Source organism: Podarcis tiliguerta, assembly GCF_965153285.1.
Source record: "Podarcis tiliguerta genome assembly, chromosome: 16".
Classification (NCBI taxonomy): Eukaryota; Metazoa; Chordata; class Lepidosauria; order Squamata; family Lacertidae; genus Podarcis; species Podarcis tiliguerta.
Window position 1 is genome coordinate 12,644,299 of NC_139549.1, and position 19,249 is coordinate 12,663,547.

Here is a 19,249-nt window from a genome sequence, read left to right on the forward strand (position 1 = left end):
ATTTGTGCCCCCTAACCCGTGGATTTGCGCCCCCTAACCCTAACCCCCAGATGTTGCGCCCGGTGCGGCCGGCCCCCACAGCACCCCCCACGCTACGCCACTGCTGTAGATGTTTGCGAAGGGCTAGGCAACCTGCCTCCTTCCAGATATTGCTGGACTACAATTCCCATCGTTCCTGGCCACGCTGGCTGAGTCACGAGTCCAGCAACATTTGGAGTGCCCGCGTGTAATTATCTGGATGGTGGGGCTTTGCCCAGTGATATGCGGACGAAGGAAGAAATGACAAGCCTTCCCCTGAGCACATGAGGAGTGCATAAGCACACACAGTTTCTAGGATTCAAAGGCTTCCAAGTTGAAGAACCCGTGGATTCCGCAAATGGGAAGCCTTTGGAGTCCTCGCACGTCCCCGTTTAGGATCAAACTGCTTGTTGTTACAGAGCCAGCTCCTTATTCTTCATGTGAAACTCACACAGCCAGGATCCCCCCACCCGACACACACACACACACACGACACACACAGCCGGCATGGGCTGGGGAATCCATGCGGAGAAGCACGTCTCCGCCTGGCACTGCCAACGCTGGGCATGGCTGGGCCCATTCAGCCAGCCTGGGAAAGAAAGAAGCGAGGGACTCGGTCATTCATGGGCCCTGAAAAGAGGAGTCGAGTTCCACGGGGCTGGGGAGGGCCAGAGGGAGGGCTCTGTGCTAACAACGGCAGCCCAACTGCAGGAAAAGCCCGGCACTTTTTCGCCCTGGCCAAAATACCTTGCCAATTTATAAACAGCTACCCATTAGCCATAATAGCTAAATGGGAACGGTGGAGTAGCAAGTAGACATGGAGCCAAATGGAGCCTCCACAAGCAGGGACAGTCTACTCCATACCAGATGCTGGCAGTGGGAGGGCGGCACAACAGGAGGAGATGGCTATTGTCTCCATGCCATGCTTTGTGGGCTTCCCAGGGGCGTCTGGCTGCTGACCACTGATGGAAGCAGGATGCTGGGGCAGGTAGAGGGTAGACTCTGGATTTTTGCATCTCTGTGGCCTGGCAGATGACTTGCTTGTCTCTTCCAGAAATGCAAAGAATGCCCTTCTCAGAATGAGGCAGCCTCCTCTAGGATGTAACAGGGATCCCTTGTGGATACTTTCCCATCCATTCATAGCACCGCCACCCACTTTTTTTCTTTTTGCAAAACCTTTGGCAGAAAGTCTGCTTCCGTGTATTCAGCAGCAGCTGGGACTAAATATGTTTCACTGAAATATTCCACCAGGACTCCTTTAGCCCGTCTGCATTTCCTTCCTCTCCCGAGGCAATTTCTAATCTGTAAGCTTGCCCCCTTTTACTCTGTCAAACACCACTGAGATCTATAAGGTGTGGGGGGCCTTTGGCTCTCCAAATGTTGGTGAATTATAAATCCCCTGGCACCTGCCCATGCTTGATGGAGCTGATGGGAGTTGTAGTTCATCAACATCTGGAGGGCCAAGGTTCTCCACATCTGCTGGAGATGAATAGAGATTAAGGTTTTAATGCCACAGTAAACATGCGCGTGCCCGGGATGTTTCCCACTGTGGGCTAATAGCAACTTGGCAGGGTGGGGGAGTGGGAAGGGTTTTGATTCAGGAAATGGCACAGGAGAAAGGGTGAAATACAAATTTCCTCTTTCCTTGAGATTTTCCAGATAAGCTGGCCACTAGAAGTACCTGTAATTAAGAACATGCACCTGAGTTTGATTATTTCCTCCTTCTTCCCCACCTATTTTCCTTTTGTGCTATGTCTTTTTAGAATGTAAGCCTGAGAGCAGCCATAAATGTCTCATTTACAGTTGCCTATATGCTGCTCTAGAAGTCTTTATTTGGCTGAAGAGCAAAATAAAAAATATTTAAATAAATACATTAAATAAAATAAAGCCTATCTTCCCTGAGCAGCATTCCCCTGGCCAAAATTAGAGTCCCTTCTGGCCGCCATTAGGTAAATTGTGAGGGGGGGGGGATATGGGAAGTCTGCTCACAAATCTCCTGTACAAATAGCATTGCATTTGCTCATGCTTATTCCTACGAATGCGGGTGGTGCTGTGGTCTAAACCACAGAGCCTAGGGCTTGCCGATCAGAAGGTCGGCAGTTCAAATCCCCACGACGGGATGCGCTTGCGACAGGAGTGAGCTCCCATTGCTCAGTCCCTGTTCCAGCTCACCTAGCAGTTTGAAAGCACGTCAAAATGCAAGTAGATAAATAGGTACCGCTCCGGCGGGAAGGTAAACGGCGTTTCCGTGCGCTGCTCTGGTTCGCCAGAAGCGGCTTAGTCATGCTGGCCACATGACACGGAAGCTGTATGCCGGCTCCCTCGGCCAGTAAAGCGAGATGAGCGCCGCAACCCCAGAGTCGTCCGCAACTGGACCTAACGGTTAGGGGTCCCTTTACCTTTACCTATTCCTTTACCTATTCCTTATTCCTCCAAACATTTTGCTTTCATTAACTCCAGATTCAACATTTGAATTGACCGCTCCTAGGGGCAGGGGGCTTACCTAACATCTGCTCTAACATATGAAGCATCATATATATTTTTAGCCTGTTAATTGTTAAATTGGAGCTGCAACAAGATGCTGCAGCACAGCAAGATGTTGTTTGAGAATCCAGCTAGCTGTGCCCTATTTCAGAACACTCCATTCCATTTCCACCTAATAGTCAACCACCTTTCTGTGGCCATTGAGTATGCTCAGTCCTTATTGGAGTGTTTTTGGGGTTTCCCCCGACTTAGGATTCTTTTCCCAAATCTTTTGTGTGTGTGTGCGTGCGCAAGGGGGAAATAGCTGCTCTGTTTGGTGTTTGTGTGTGTCAGTACGTGCATTCATTTGTTTGAGTGAGTAGGCTTATCAATGGTCACTCATTAGCTGAAGTGCCCTGGGCTTCATAAACATTTAAGCAAAGCCAAATTTCCCCAGATGTTTAACCCTGGAAGCTATTATGAACGGTAACACTTTCACTGTAAAATCCAAAATACCTTTGAAAAGACAGCTGAACTCACCCCACCCGTTGCCTCCTTCTCCCCACCCTGTCCTAATCTAAATTTAGGAGCATAGGAATCTGCCTTCTACTGAGTCAGACCATTGGCCCATCCACCTCAGTATTGTTTACTCTGACTGGCAGCTGCCCTCTGATGTTTCAGGCAGGCAGTCCCTTCTAGCCCTTCCTGGAGGGACTGAGCCTGGCACGTTCTGTTTGAAATTTAGATGCTCCATCACTGAGCTACCATGAGGCTTGTGCTTTGCCGCTGTGACTCTGTCAAGCAGGGTTGCAAACATGGCACCCTTGGGTGCACAGGTAACCCACAGAAGCCTTTCCTGGTGCCCACAAGGTCCCCTGCTGAAATCAGGCTAGCTCATAAACTAGACGGCAGCCTGTGCTTGATCTGCAGTGTGTGTGTGTGTGTGTGTGTGTGTTTTGCCCACAACAACTTCTCTGGTTTGTAAATGTGCCCACTAAAATGGGCGAACCCCACGCAAACTACCCATGATGAAGAAGAACGGCATTGTGGGATGGCACTCTGGAAGGCACGCAAGGCAGAGAGGTCGCGGCTCCCAGGAGCTGTGTCTTAGTGGCAGATCTTTATGTTAAGAGTAATATTCCCTCTCATAAAAGAGCGTCTCTTGGTGACTCTTCTCCTTCAGCCTGGAAGAGGGTGGGATGCCGGAAGCTTCCGCACCGCACCGCAAAACGTGGGAAGAAAGCGAGTGAGGGGCGGGTGGGAAAAGAAAAGAAAGCTCCCTCAGAGGAGAGACAGTTATAAATTAGAAGCAGCCCAGGACAGGCCCAGGACAAACAGACGACCAGTTTAGCAGTTGTTGTTTTTAAATATGAGTGGGACCGATCTCAGTGTCCTGACACTGAGGAGATGCTCCTTCAGTCTGCCTTCCGTGGGAGTGTGGTACGGCTCTTGCGTGTGGTACAGCCTCCTTCCGCTATGAAGAGAGGTCATCTGGTACGGTGTTGCAGTGGTAGATAAAGAAGACTGCTTCTCCTTCCCCAGCCAGCGACCATTGGACGTCTCCTTGGCAAGTCCCGTGCTTCATTCCCACCAGAGAAAAGTCATCCCCGACCGAGAAAGGTCCGAGATCCAAACTCCTCCAAGTCCTGGCTTCCCGTGCAGCTACGCTTTTGCTTTCCTGCCGGATCGCCTGCGGTGTTTCACACACCTGTAGCAAGAATAAACCCTCCTTTAAAAATGTCCTCCTGGTTTCTTTATACCTGTGGGGACTGGCTCCCACTGGGGCTGGCAGGGCGGAAGTCAGGGGGCCCAGCAATAGGTGGGAGCAGAGGCAATGACAGTTGTAAGGAGAAGGCAGGCAGGCATTGACTGAATATCCAAACAAACCCTTGTGTTGCAAAGAGAACGTCAACAGTCTAGGCAACACAATGACCATATACTTACGTAATAGACAATCTTTATAGAATTCCTTCAAACCATAAAAAGTTCAAAATGAAACCGTTAGTCTCAAAGTCTCTGAAAATCTTTAAATGAAGTGAGGTACCAAACTTTGTACGATGAAAGACAAGCTGTGAAGCTTTGTGTATTCAACAAATATGATGTCCAACACTGAACAGTGATTCCGCATATTGACTACTGTTTCGTAGAATTCTTCGTCAGTGTGGTGGGAGGATATAGAATGCTTCATAAACCCATCTTATTTTGAACGAATGTATGTAAATGAAAATATCAAATGCTGTGGAACAGTGCTCATGCAATAATGTAGACACCACGCTGACGAAGAATTCTACAAAATGGTAGTCAATATCCAGAATCACTGTTCAGTGTTGGACATCATATTTGTTGAATACACAAAGCTTCACAGCTTGTCTTTCATCGTACAAAGTTTGATACCTCGCTTCATTTAAAGATTTTCAGAGACTTTGAGACTCAAGATTTCATTTTGAACTTTTTATGGTTTGAAGGAATTCTATAAAGATTGTCTATTACGTATGTATATGGTCATCGTATTGCCTAGACATTGTTGGCATTGACTGAGGGCAGACTGAGGGTGGTGGGGAGGGACCCCTTTGCCCAAACAGAGTAACAGTCTCTGCTTGCGTCCCTTCAAGGGGTCACAGGAGGTAGAAATGTTTTCTGGGGTGCATTCAGAAAACTAGCCCCACCCCCTCTGTCTGGCACCTGCATTCTGAAAAGGGCCACTTTCATAATGGGGAACCAAAGTTTAAAAACCTGAAGCCATTGGTTTGAGTCCTAACCACCCCACCCCCACCCCCAGCAGGAGAAAACTTGCTTGTTCCACACAGAAGATGTAGCCAGCATGTTTTCTCCTGCTCTTGAGGGTAGGACTCAAACCAACGGCTTCAAGTTACAAGAAAGGAGATTCTGACGAAACATCAGAAAAAACTTTCTGACGGCAAGAGCTGTTTGACAAGTGGAATAGTCTCCCTCGGTAGGTTGTGGATTTTTTCCTTCATTGGAGGTTTTTAAGCAGAGGCTGGGTCATGGACACTTTAGCTGAGATGTCTGCATTGCAGGGCGTTGGGCAAGATGACCATTGGGGTCCCTTCAAACTCTACGATTCTATGAAATGAAATAAGCCAAGTTGTTGGCTTGGATCCAGGTACCTTGAGAGGTAACGTTTCCCATAATGCCCTGGGAGTTGTGGGCAATTAAAATGGTGGCCCTAAGCCACCGATCTGACATCGTTGCTACTGGCTGGAGCTGCTGCCCGTTAAAGCCTGCCAGGGCCCACCAAAAGATTGGAGGGGGGGTGCCACTAGAGTACACTTGGCCCGAGACTCCCTCAGGCCCAATAGTATCTGGAAGGTACTACACTGGCAGTCTCTGGCCTGAAAGCCCACCATTAGGGGGATGTTCAGGGTTGGGGGGGGGAGGGAGGTGAACCCCACCTGCAAGTGGCCTTGTTGAGTTCCCAGCCACGCTGCTGACAACGGACGGAGTCACGCTTGCATACGCATTCACATGTCAGTGGGTTGACCCGTTTCTTCCTGTCCGGACAGGGCGCGCAGGACGGGCTGTTGGGAGAGGAGAATCGCAGATGAAGCAACATCTTGGAGGAGGGCCTTCCAAATGTGTGGGGTTACAAGCTCACCCCACATTTCCCCTCTTTTTAATTGTTTTCAGACAGCGTCCCTCCTGTGCCTTTTAGCATATGCAATGGCGTTGCGTGGGTTGTCAGCACCCGGGGCAAGGCAAGTAATTTGCGCCCCCCGCTGCGCTGTCCCTCCCCCAGATAGTCCCTCGCTCTCTCTCCGCACCGCACCGCATGCCTGGCACCCCCCCCCTCCACAGTGGGCGGCGACCCGGCGGCTCGGATCGGATTCGCACAGCCAGCACTGCAGTGAGAGAGGGTGAGTGAGCCAGGTAGGGGCAGAGAGCTGCGAGTGCGCCCCCCCCAGATGTTGTGCCTGGTGCAGCCGCCCCCCCTGCACCCCCCACGCTACGCCACTGAGCATATGGAGGGTATGTGTCCCCTTTTTACAAAGGACATTCCTCGATTTGGAGCTTTGGGGCTACTTTTGGTTGCAACATTATTGGATTTTTTAAAAAAACAAGTTTACCTATTGGTAAGCTTTGTGTTCATTTAAATTTCGATGCACATTACATGAACCGTTGATTGTTCTTTTTATTTCCCCCCCACTATTGGTATTATTATGTATTCTCACTGTACTACCTTGTCAATTAAGCAGTGTTAAGAGGTATATATAGAAATTAATTGTATGTATTAAGCAGGATATAAATGAATTATTGTTATGGCTAATACAGTTTTGGATTGCTTTTATGCGAACTGCTTTGAACACAGATGTATTTGCAGAAAATGTGATTGATAAATAAACTGAATATGACTAGAGTGAGTCCTCTGTTTGAAAGGTGATCTGGTCCAAGTACTTATGGCTCTGGGTTGCGTCCATTGTTTGTTAAGGGTGCTGAGAGTTGTCAGAAGACACCTATTCCTCTCACAGAACTACAATTCCCAGAGTTCCCAGGGAAGAGGGGTTGATTGTTAAACTACGCAGAGAATGAGGGGAAGGGGGGGGGTTACTAACATCTTTTAGCACCCTTATCAGACTATAGCTTTCAGAATGTTAAAGTGGTGTAATACTGTTATAAACGTATACTGCAAATGGGGCCGAAATTCTATTCAGGGTAGACCCCCTGAAATTAATAATCTATGTCACTCATGCCCATTAATTTAGGGGGCCTGTGCTGAGTAGGACTAATATTCAGGGGCGGAGCAAGGGTGATGTGGTGGGGGCGGTCCGCCACAGGTGTCACCACTGAGGGGGTGACAAAATGCCAGGGCCTGCTGCGCCCCCAAGCCATGCGTCTCTCCACGCTGCCCCAAACGGTCGGCCTGCCGCCTCCCCCTCAGCTGTAGGGTGGCTGAGTGGGAGGAGGCAGTCAGACTCCTCGGAGGCCCCTTGGGCGCAGGGCACACGCCCAATCGGCTTGCTCAACCACTGCTAATATTGGATGCAACCCAAAGAACCATAAGATGTATTTTAATGCAGGGAGTTGGACTAGGTGACCCTAGATGACCTTTGCAACTCTAAAATTCTATGACTCTATTGATGCTCCCCCAACATCATCATCATCACCATCATTATTATTACAATATTATTATTATTAATTACCCACCTTTTACCCTAAATTCCAAGAGCAGGTAACAACAATTACAGCAATTAAACTATTAAAAACCAGTTAAAAACCTACAACCACAGAAATAAGGTGGGTCGTAAAAATATACAGTGGTACCTCGGGTTACATACGCTTCAGGTTACATACGCTTCAGGTTACAGACTCCGCTAACCCAGAAATAGTGCTTCAGGTTAAGAACTTTGCTTCAGGATGAGAACAGAAATCATGCTCCGGCGGCGCGGTGGCAGCAGCAGGAGGCCCCATTAGCTAAAGTGGTGCTTCAGGTTAATAATAATTAATAATAATAATTTATTACTTGTACCCCACCCATCTGGCTGGGTTTCCCCAGTTAAGAACAGTTTTAGGTTAAGAACAGACCTCCAGAACAAATTAAGTACTGAACCTGAGGTACCACTGTACATCTCAAGTTTCAGAGTATAGTGGTAATTCTGGTTTTGGATGGGATCCGTTCCAGAGGTCCGGTTGGATCCCGAGGTTTCCTGAACCTGAGGACTGCTTCTGCGCATGCGCAGACCGTGCGGCGAAACCCGGTAAAATACTTCCGGTTTTGCCATGCACGCATCCCGAAGTTTACGTAACCAGAGGGTAACGTAAATGGAGGTTTTGACTTAATGTTTGTATATTGGTACAGGGGGCTTGAGGGGAATTAAAACCTACACACACACACATAATAGAGGCCTATAAGAGGGAGAAATTTTTTTACCTGTGCGTGGGCAATCTATAAACTTCCTTTGGTCTGAAAAGCAGAAGAATAAGGTTAGTATTTGGTGCTTGTTCGGCATTGATGACTCCCAGCACTACCTAATCATTGCTCTTCCACTGCAAGCCTGCGAGCAGAATTATAACTGGCTTAAGAACATAATAAGAGTCTGGCTGCTGGATCAGACCAAAGGGCCATCTAGTCCAGCATCCTGTTCTCACAGAAACTTATGGGGAGCCCGCAAGCAGGACCTAAACACAGGAGTCATCTCCCCTCCTGAGGCTCTCTGGCACTGGCATTTGGGATCATACTGCTTCTGAAAGAGAAGGGTGAACCTAGTCATCCTGGCTCATAGCCACTGGCTGGTAACCTTCTCCTCCATGAATTTGTCTAATCCTCCTTTGAAGCCATCCAGGTTGGTGGCTATCACAGAATGGTCCCAATCACCTGTCTCTTCTTCAGCAGCCCCCCACCCTTCTGACTCTCACCTGCATTCACAGGTAGCGTGCTCCTCAAAAGTCAGCTGCTGCAAGTGGCTGCGTTGGAACTTGCTCAACAATAACACCTGGAGAATGGGAGAAAGGAAGGAAAAAGGAGACCATAAGAGGTGTGTTGATGGTTCTGACCCAGAATTCATCTGGGCAAGGGATTGAGGCCCGGTGGCCCTCCAGATGATGTTGCACAAACTCCCATCATCCTTAGTCATGCCAGCATCTCTACCCATCAGATGGGACGTGGGTGGCACTGTGGTCTAAACCACCGAAGAAGAAGAAGAGGAGGAGGAGGAGGAGTTTGGATTTGATATCCCGCTTTATCACTACCTGAAGGAGTCTCAAAGCGGCTAACAATCTCCTTTCCCTTCCTCCCCCACAACAAACACTCTGTGAGGTGAGTGAGGCTGAGAGACTTCAGAGAAGTGTGACTAGCCCAAGGTCACCCAGTATCTGCATGTAGAGGAGCAGGGAATCAAACCCAGTTCACCAGATTACGAGTCTACCGCTCTTAAACACTACACCACACTGAGCCTCTTGGGCTTGCCAATCAGAAGGTTGGCAGTTTGAATCCGCGCGATGGAGTGAACTCCCATTGCTCTGTCCCAGCTTCAGCCAACCTAGCAGTTTGAAAGCATACCAGCCACGAGTAGATAAATAGGTACCACTGCGATGGGAAGGTAAATGGCATTTCCGTGTGCTTTGGCATTTGTCATGGTGTGCCGTTCCACCAGAAGCAGATTAGTCATGCTGGCTACATGACCTGAAAAGCTGTCTGAGGACAAACACCGGATCCCTTGGCCTGAAAGTGAGATAAGTGCCGCAAACCCATAGCCAGCTTGGACTGGACTTAACCGTCCAGGGGTCCTTTACCTTACCTTACCCTTCAGATGTGGGGCAAGTGGGCATGGCTTAGGGAGAAGCAGCCTCACAGGCCAAATTTTGCCCATCATGGGGTCCAAATTTGGCCTGGGAGGCTGTTTCTCCCCAAGCCAGAGGTTCCTCGCTCTGCAAAATGCAGACTTTAGGGGCCTAAAAAAAGGAGCTCCCACCTTATAAAATAAAAATAACCAAGTATCTGAATAACTAACTAATCAAAGGACAGTATATGTGTAGGTAACTTGTTAAGATACTTTTACTCACCTTGCAGAGCTACATTTTCCAGAGCTCTCTGTGGAGAGGGATTGGTTGTTAAACCACTCTGGGAACTGTAACTCTGCACGTGGAATTGGGGTTTTCTAGCAACCCTCGGCCCCCTTAACAAAGAATTATTTGGGAGGAAGCCATGACTGTATCATAGTGCTTTCTGTTTGTGGTATAAATGTAGCCAATATGTCTAAAAATATTGTGAAGCTTTTTATTTTTATAATGATATTGAGAACAAACCAGAGCAAATATTCTGGAAAACAAAAAACCCCAGATTTTGTGGCTGTGGTTCACTTATTTACTTTCTCATTTTTGAGGGTGGGGGCAAGTTAACCTCACATGTAACCAAGAACTGGCCTATCAACTTTGCAGGATCCTTCCCTCTTCTTGAAGGGTGCTGGGTGTCCTGGAAATATCCTGAGCCATGAAGGCTAGCCCTTTAGGATGAAAGGGGCACTGCCCACCCAACTCAGTCTGCCCCCACCGAGAATATAAGAAGAGCTTTGCTGGATCAGGCCTGTGGCCAACAGCGGCCAACCAGATGTCTCTGAGAAACCCACAACGGCTGTCTCTGAGGGCAACTCTCCCCACATGAATTTGCAGGCATCCTGCCTCCACAGGGAGAACATAACTGTTGGCTGCTACCACCACCAATCTGGAGGGCAAAAGGTTCCCTGTCCTGGCCTTACTGAGGGGATTTCCCCTATTCTTGCCCCAGTTCGTTACCTCCATGGTCACTGTATACGTCCGGGACGGCATACACTGTGCCGATTCATCAGCGCAGCAGCCGACACAGCGCTTTAGAGCCACGCAGGAGGGCACAATGAGGTGGCTGATGACTAAGTCCGGGTACTCCTTGTCCAGAGATACCATTGTCTCCTTGGCCTGGCAGGCGCTGCGGCTGAACACCTCCAGGAACCTCACCACTGGAAGAAGAAGAATCATTGTCAGAGGGCTATCTCTGAGGAGGGAGGTAGGAGGAGGTATCCATTTCAAACAGATTTAAACACTTAATTTGGTGGCTCTGACTAGGGGTGGGCAAATCCGCCAATCTCCATTTCTCATTTTTCCTGGCTTAAATTCAGTTTTCCTCATTTCCGCATTTGCAATTGGGTGTTGTTCTTTGTTTTTAAAGTGCTCGTCAATTTTTGTCAGCATTAGTGTGTATTTATCCCAATATATACAGTGGTACCTTGGGTTACATACGCTTCAGGTTAGACTCCGCTAACCCAGAGTTAGAGAACGCTAACCCAAAGTTAAGAACTTTGCTTCAGGATGAGAACAGAAATTGTGCTGCAGCGGCGCAGCAGCAGCACGAGGCCCCATTAGCTAAAGTGGTGCTTCAGGTTAAGAACAGTTTCAGGTTAAGAACGGACCTCCGGAACGAATTAAGTACGAATTAAGTACTTAACCCGAGGTACCACTGTATATAAGAAGAGCCTGCTGGATCAGGCCAGTGGCTACTGTGAGAGAATCCTGTTCTCACCATAGCCAACCAGATGCCCGTGGGGAACCCACCGCATGCAAGATTCGGGCACAAGAACTCTCTCCCCTCTTGTGTTTTTCAGCAAGGGGGAAATCAGGAGCTTTACTGCCTCCAGCTGTGAGGGCAGAGCATAATCATCATGGCTAGGAGGCACAGATAGCCCTCTCCCCCATGAATTTATCTAATCCTCTTTCAAAGCCATGTAGGTTGGTGGCTGTCACTGCCTGCAGTGGGAGGGAGTTCCACAGCTTAACTGTGTGCTGAGTGAAGAAGTACTTTTTTTTTTATAGCTGTCCTGATTCCTCCAACATTCAGCTTCGTTGGATAGCCATGAGTTCTAGTGTTATAAAGAGGGAGGAAAAAATTCTATATATAATTTCTACACACCATGCATAATTCTATAAACTTCTGTCATGTCAGCTCTTGTTGAGATTTTTACTAAGCCAAAAAGTCCCAAGGCTGGAACCTTTCCTCACAGTGGTTGTCGCTTCATCCCATGGGTAGGCAGCCTAAGGCCCGGGGGCCGGATGCGGCCCAATCGCCTTCTAAATCCGGTCCGCAGACAGTCCAGGAATCAGAGTGGTTTTACATGAGTAGAATGTGTGCTTTTATTTAAAATGCATCTCTGGGTTATTTGTGGGGCATAGGAATTCGTTCATTCCCCCCTCCCAAAATGGTCCAGCCCCCCACAAAGTCTGAGGGACAGTGGACCAGCCCACGGCTGAAAAAGTTTGCTGACCCCTGCTCCATCCCCTTGACAATTTTAGGTTGAGCTTTTCGGAAACTTTTCCAGCTATACGATATCCTTTTTGAGGTGAGGTGACATATTGGTACAGTGGTACATACGCTTCAGGTTACAGACACCACTAACCCAGAAATAGTACCTCGAGTTAAGAACTTTGCTTCAGGATGAGAACAGAAATTGTGTGGCGGCGGCAGCGGGAAGCCCCATTAGCTAAAGTGGTGCTTCAGGTTAAGAACAGTTTCAGGTTAAGAATGGACCTCCGGAACGAATTAAGTACTTAACCTGAGGTACCACTGTACTCAGCTTTGCCTGACATGCGCATCGTTTGGCAAAGCAATTTCCCCTGACGTAATCCATTTCTGTCCATCATTTTCACGAATACTGTATATACATTTTTAGGCACTCTTTCTAGTAGTATATACATTTCTAGACACATTGGCTAGAGAATGGCATTGCAAAATTAGGAATTTTGAAGGGCAGCTGTTTTGGTTTGTGTATCATTTCAGAAGGTTTGAGTTTGTTAGTTCAGGCTTTCAGTGCAAACCGAGCCAAATTTATTCCCCACTCCCAGAGAGAGTCCCTTGGAGTGTGATACAAATGGAAGAAATAGCTAATAAAGCTCACACATAATTATCGATGGGCATGGTGCTGTAGACCGTCAGCAGGAATAAAAATAAACCAGAGCCCTGGTTAAGAAGTCTAAAAATTTGAGAGTGGTGCTAATGAGGCATGAGCTGTGAACAATTGAGAATTGGACAGGAAGGGGACGGCAATATTGTCCGACAATAGTTAGGTTCAAGATCCTGTCCTGCTAATTAGTTTCTTTCCCCATTCAGTGAGGGGAAAATGTGTATATTAAGGAAAACTGCAAACAAACCTGAGCATGTTAGGAGAAATCCATCCTAAAATGCCGATAAATTTTCGTGGGGATATTTCTTTTTAATTGCAGACTGGTGTGGAAATGTAGAGAGCTGAACTTACAACTGGGGGGAAACAAGAAACCGAGAGAACCCAAAATGGGCAGATTTAACCTGCTCTTCCCTTTCATTTTATCGTCACAACAGTCCTGTGAGGTAAGGCCAGGCTGTGAAAGAGAGTCACCAAACCAAGATTAGGTCCCCCAGTGGGCTGCATTTGAACCCAGGTCTCCACAGTCCTAGACAAACACATGGGGCTGGAGGAAGATGTGTTTTGGGGTGGTTTTTCTAACCGTCCCTCTCTCTCTGTCCAGAAGAGATGCGCACCCCCACTCTCAAAACCACTGTCCTCCAACTCCGTGGCTCTTACCTTCTGTAACTGGCTCCACGACTGGTTCCATCTCATTAGTTGGATGCGGCAGAATCTGCAGATAGATCAGAAACAGCAGCGGATCAGAAATAGGGAAGGCACTTTGAGGAGTCTGCTTCAAGCTATCTGGGCCACAGGGATCCATGAGCTGGCAAACTCTGGGCTTGATCACTGCCATGCGCCCTGCATGGAGCCTGGTCCGGAGACTCCAGATCCTGCAAAACACTCCCACTAGAGTCTGTTGGTGGGGACAGACCACGGCCAGCGCACAACTCTGGCGCTTAAAAACATGCGCTGTTGTGGGGGACATGTCTGCACCATTTTATGGTCCCCTCTCTCCCCACCACCACCGCTCTGTGACGTGTAGCAGCTTTTTTGAGCTATGCCACACATACACACAAACATGGCAGCCATTTTGTGACTGGCGCTAAGGGCACTTCCTGAGGATCCCAAATGTGCCTGCCCAAGAGGTAGATTGCCTCTGAACATGGAGGTTCTGTTTACATGTCATGGCTGAACAACCACCTCCACAGATTTGTCCAGTCCTCCCTTTTAAGGCCGTCTAAGCTAGCATCCACTACCACATCCTGTGGCAGTGAGTTCCACAAGTGATACGTCATGTGGTGTGAAGGAGCAGCCCTCTCTGCCAACAAGAGCATCATAAGAGCCCTGATGCTGGATGAGGCAAAAAAGCTGATGGAGACCAGCATCCTGTTCTCACAGTGGCCAACCATTGTCTATGAGAAGCCTGCAGGCAATGTTCCCCTTGTTTGTTCCCAGGATTTTCCTCATTGCCACTTGGTTCTCTAAGCCTTCCTTCCATGGCATCTTCATCAGTGCATCAATGGTAGCAAATTCCAGAAGCAGGTCATACACACATAGTGATCCTTCCTTCCTTTCTTTCTTTCTTTCTTTCTTTCTTTCTTTCTTTCTTTCTTTCTTTCTCTCTCTCTCTCTCTCTCTCTTTCCCACAGGGGGGGCAGAAGACATGAAGGCTGTAAATGTGCTATAGGAATTATAATCTGCAACTGTGTGTACTTACTATACATTGAAAGCACACCCAAAGCACATTCTTTCCCTCAAAGAATTCTGGGTGCTGTAGTTCACCCCTCACAAAGTTGCAATTCCCAGCAACCCTTAACAAACTACAGCACCCATAATCCTTTGAGGGAAAGAATGAGTTTTAAAGGCATGCTGTGGCATACACAGCCTGGCTCCCTGGAACAAATGGATTTTTAAACGGTTTTATTTAGAATATTTATATTGTCTGCTCATAGAGATGCCTGTCACTGAGCCAATTCCCAGGGTGTGCATAGTGGTGTAATGGTTAGGGTGTTGGACTGGGACCAGAGAGGCCAGGGGTTCAAATCCCCACTAGGCCATGAGTGGCCTTGAGCCAGTCACAGCCTCTCAGCCTCACCTACCTCACAGGGTTGTTGTGAGAATTACATGAAGAGGGGGAGAACCACATATGCCACCTTGAGTTCTTTGGAGGAAAAAAACTTTGGATACAAACACAACAAATTATTATTATTATTATTTTGCATACCACCATACACCCACAGATCTCAGGGAAATTTACAATACAAAACTACAAAATAAAAATATATATAATAAAAATAAGAACGAACCAATCCAAAAATCCCGCTAGCAGCAGCACCACTGAGAAATGTACTATTGGCTGTATTCACACTGCATTTCCCAAAGAATCCTGGGAACTGTAGTGGCTTAAAGGTGCTTGGATTTGTAGCTCTATGAGGGGTAAACTACACTTCCCAGAATGGTGCTGGGAAGGGGCAGGCCCAGTGCCAGTGGGGCATTGGCTGAAGGCCCCAGGGGCCTGGGAAAGTCCCTCAGTAGCTCCCCACCCACCCACCACCCTCCCTGCCAGGCTCCTGGGTGCTTTTCGGGTGGCTGTGTTGCTTTTGAACAAGAGCAAAGCTCAGCTGCTGCTGCCACCACCAGTGGCTGCCCGCTGTCTTATGCAGCTCAAAGGTCACGTCCACACCATACATAAAAAGCACATGTTTTCCCTCAGACAACCCTGGGAACTATAGTTTGTTAAGGGTTCTGGGAACTGTAGCTCTGTGAGGGGTAAACCTCAGTTTCAAAGGTTATTTGGGGGGAAGCCATGTGCTTTAAATGTGTGGGGCACTTTTACAGAAGTTCCGCGTAGGATGACAGCCTGATCGGTGGCTGGACACGTGCATCGTTAAATTACCCATATGGAGGGCAGAAAATGCAAGCACACATGGGGCCGTGCCAGGGAGGGAGGGAGGGAATTTATTTGTCAGAAGCCATGTGGCAAGAACCAGCAACTCTTGAATAGCCAAGATCCAAGTAGCCAAGTTTGTCTATCTGCTGATTGGTGCACGGTGACTCTGTTTCTAAGCTTTGACCCACGAAATGCCCTTCTCTGTAGCATGGGGGGCGGAGCAGTGGTTTGTCATGTTGCTGTAAGGATCCTTCCATGTGCAATGCTTTGAACATTTGAAAATGCAACACAGGTGTTATCTAGTTCGTAACCTTTATTATTATTTACTGTTATTTTGCAAATCCTGCCTTTAAAAGTGGCATGCAAATTATGAATAAGGTCCAAGGCGGGTTATTGCTGGTTGGGTTTTTTTAGAAAAAGCTAACAGTGCAATCCTAAAGAACTTTACTCAGAAGTGAGTCCCACTGAGCTTACTGTTACTCCAAGGTAAGCGTTGCATAGGACTGCAGCCGAAATCCTGATATTCTCTCTGGCTATCATTTAGACACAGCTGGAGGGAAATCTTTTGGGGATTTTTACCTCTGTGACTAGCTAATGTGAAAGGATTGTTTATGTGTCCCAAGGTTTAGCTCCGTGATCCGTTTTTGATTTTTAATAACTAAGGCTGAATCTTGGAAACCCCTGCGAAGCAAAGAGCCTCTGAGCATTTGTCCCTCTTTACCGCCTTCCCTCCCCAAACCACAGTTAACACAAGATGTGTGGTAAAGGACACGAAGGGGCCCCTAATCTCTGGCAAGCAAAGTCCTTACATAGACCCACTTGCTGTCTCTTTCACAGCTGTGACCCTGGAGGGAATGCTCACTGACTGCATGCAAACCATGCATTTAAAGCATATTCTCCCCGCCTCCCGCAAATATCTATCTATCTATCTATCTATCTATCTATCTATCTATCTATCTATCATCTATCTATAATCTATCTATCTATCATCTACTGTTATTTAAGGGTACTGGGAACTGTAACTCTACGAGGACTAAACTACAGTTCCCAGAGGGTTTTTTTGGGGGGGGATGCACTTTGAATTTGTACACAGTTCGAGTGGGGCACCCAAAGCAAAGCATCAGGATTTGAGTGAAACGGGAAAAAGTGTGTTGGGGGGGGGGGGAGAGATAGAAATGCCAAAAAACTTAACAGTCCAACCAGCACCACAGCTTTGACAATCAACGCATAATCGATCACATGACACAGTGCACACACACTATTTGAATGGCAATGCCAACTGGGGGACCCCTTCTGGTATTTTATTGGGGGGGGGGTGGCAAAGGGACCTCGGCCCCTAGTAGTTGGCTCCTATGTCCTATACCATCTGGGCACACCAGTTTGGGCTATGAACTTCTCCCCGCGCCCCCTTCAAGAAAAGCCTCGCCCCTGCCTGCAGTCCTGACAGCACCCCATAACCTCACCCCCTTCTGACACCTCTCTCTGTCTTCCTCCGCATTGGATGCCCATATGAAACCCACCCACCCTTCTCTGCCAGCCCCCATTCGTGTCAGCTCGCTACCCCATGCCTCTGGGGAGTTATTAGAAAAACGAAACAAAACAAAAAAAAACCCCAAACTTGCTTGCCATCTCTCTCTCCTCTCACCCCGCTTCTTGCTCAATGCCAGGGGCTTTTGGGTGCCAACTCCCAGCCACGCTCTCCGTGCGCCCCCCCCCCCAACGTCCTGTGCCCACCTACCGTCGTGGCGGCGCAGTAGTGCAGCTGCAAGGTGGTAGCCAAGAAGAGCTGAAGGGCACCGCAGGGGGCGTTCATGGTGGTGCCAAGGCTGCCGCTGCCGCTGCTCCTGCCGGGCAAGGGGGCACACGCGCCCGCCTCGGGCTCCTCTTGGAGACTTTTCTCCAAAGTTTGCTGGCTCGGCGGCAGCTTCTGGGGCTGCTCTCCAGTCAATTGGGGAAGGAGGTCGTCCAGGATTCCCGCCCCCCCCGCCCCTCCTCCAGGATTTGCCACTCAGACAAAATGCCCAGCCGACGGGCAGCCGCCACTCAGGAACTGGGCATTGCCCCTGCACCTGGGCATGGCTCAGATCAGCCTGGTGCCCGGCGCAGCCTCTCGCTTCTCTCTCGGTGCCATCCTACTCCCAGCACCTGGGCGCAAGGAGAGCCAGGGGTGGGTACAGGTGCATCTCCGCAGCTGCCGCCGCCGCTGCTGCCCAGGGAGGAGGTGGCGACGGCGGTGTCGTCGTGCCAGGCGGCCGCAGAAGTAACTGGGCTCCAAGTCGAGGGGGGAGAGAGAGAGAGGGAGACAGAAGCTGCTGGCACAGCGAGGAGAGGGAAGGAGGCAAGCGAGCTCTCATGTGACTGTTCAATCCCACCCTAAGGGAGGGAGGGAGGCTGAGCCTGGTTGCTGGCGCAGGTCAGAGAAAGAGAGACCGGTGGGGGGATATGCACCCCCTATCCCAAGAAAAACCTTGAACCAAACAGGTCAAGGAGGGTCTGATTCACCCAGCATCCTGCACCCCATCACACCTTAAAGCAACCACAGCTGGATGCTTTGGAGAGGTTTCCTCTAGAATTGGTGAGGGCAGCAGGCTTCAGGTCCCTTCAAACTCTACAATGTTGTGAGTCAGATGGTTAGACTATCCAGCTGTTTTCTGAAAACTGACGGGCAGCCGCTCTCCAGAGATTCAAGCAGGCAGTATTTCTCCTATACCTGAGTATCTCATTGAGGGATGAACCACTCTGCCACTGAGCTATGGTCCTTCTCTAAAAAATGAAACAAGATTCCAGTCCTCATTGTCTGCTCTATTGCTGAGTGATGTGTGTGGGTTTTGGGGAGGGCAGTTATCTTCTGCAACATGACATGGTGGGTTTATATTGGGCCATCCACACTGCCCTTTCGCTCTGTTGTTTTGCGAGGCTCCCCCAGGGTTAGTGCACTCTTGCTATTCAGAGGGGCGCTCTTGCGCAATGAAAGCAGGACAAAGCGACAGCAGCCCTGGAATATTTGCGGTATGAAAAGTTGCAGAATTTCAGCTGGAAGTTACGAGACTTGCACCGATTGGAAGTGACGCAGTCTGTCCCAAAACCTTTGCAGCCAGTGAACAAGAAGATTGAAAGCAGGATTGTGTATAATCGCCACCAAGCCATCATGAACACAAATCATCACGTAGGACAGCCTTCTGGAAGCTCAGAACCAGGAATGGAGGTGACACTGCCATCTCTTGCTGTTTGTCCACACAGCAGTTTGGCATTCAAAGGTAGACTACCTCTGGAGTTGGAGGTTCCATCAGGCACTCTGCTGGGCTAAAAGTTGGCAGGGTAGATTTCTCATACGCTCCTCCTCCTCCTCCTTGGGAAGAGCCACAGAAGTCCAAGGGGCCATCGCAACTGGCCCATATTTTGTGGCCAATGTTAATCATGCAATTTTATATTGTTGCAACCCGCCCTGGGTCCTTACGGTGATAGGTGGGTGAGAGATCAGAATCTGAGAGATACTCCAGTGTGACGTAATGGT

At 48.7% G+C, this 19,249-nt stretch overlaps 1 protein-coding gene across 1 annotated transcript; it reads right to left on the reverse strand.

The window, feature by feature from the left end:
- Positions 1-3,582: 3,582 nt before the first annotated feature.
- VEGFB (vascular endothelial growth factor B) lies at positions 3,583-18,070 on the reverse strand. Its single transcript, XM_083418675.1, has 7 exons — positions 17,474-18,070; positions 13,521-13,575; positions 10,729-10,928; positions 8,854-8,930; positions 8,369-8,401; positions 5,895-6,020; positions 3,583-4,189 (listed from the first exon to the last, which is right to left on the reverse strand). Exons 1-7 carry the CDS (start codon positions 17,546-17,548, stop codon positions 4,144-4,146), a joined length of 612 nt encoding a protein of 203 aa, XP_083274801.1. The 5' UTR covers positions 17,549-18,070; the 3' UTR covers positions 3,583-4,143.
- Between the last annotated feature and the right edge of the window lie 1,179 nt (positions 18,071-19,249).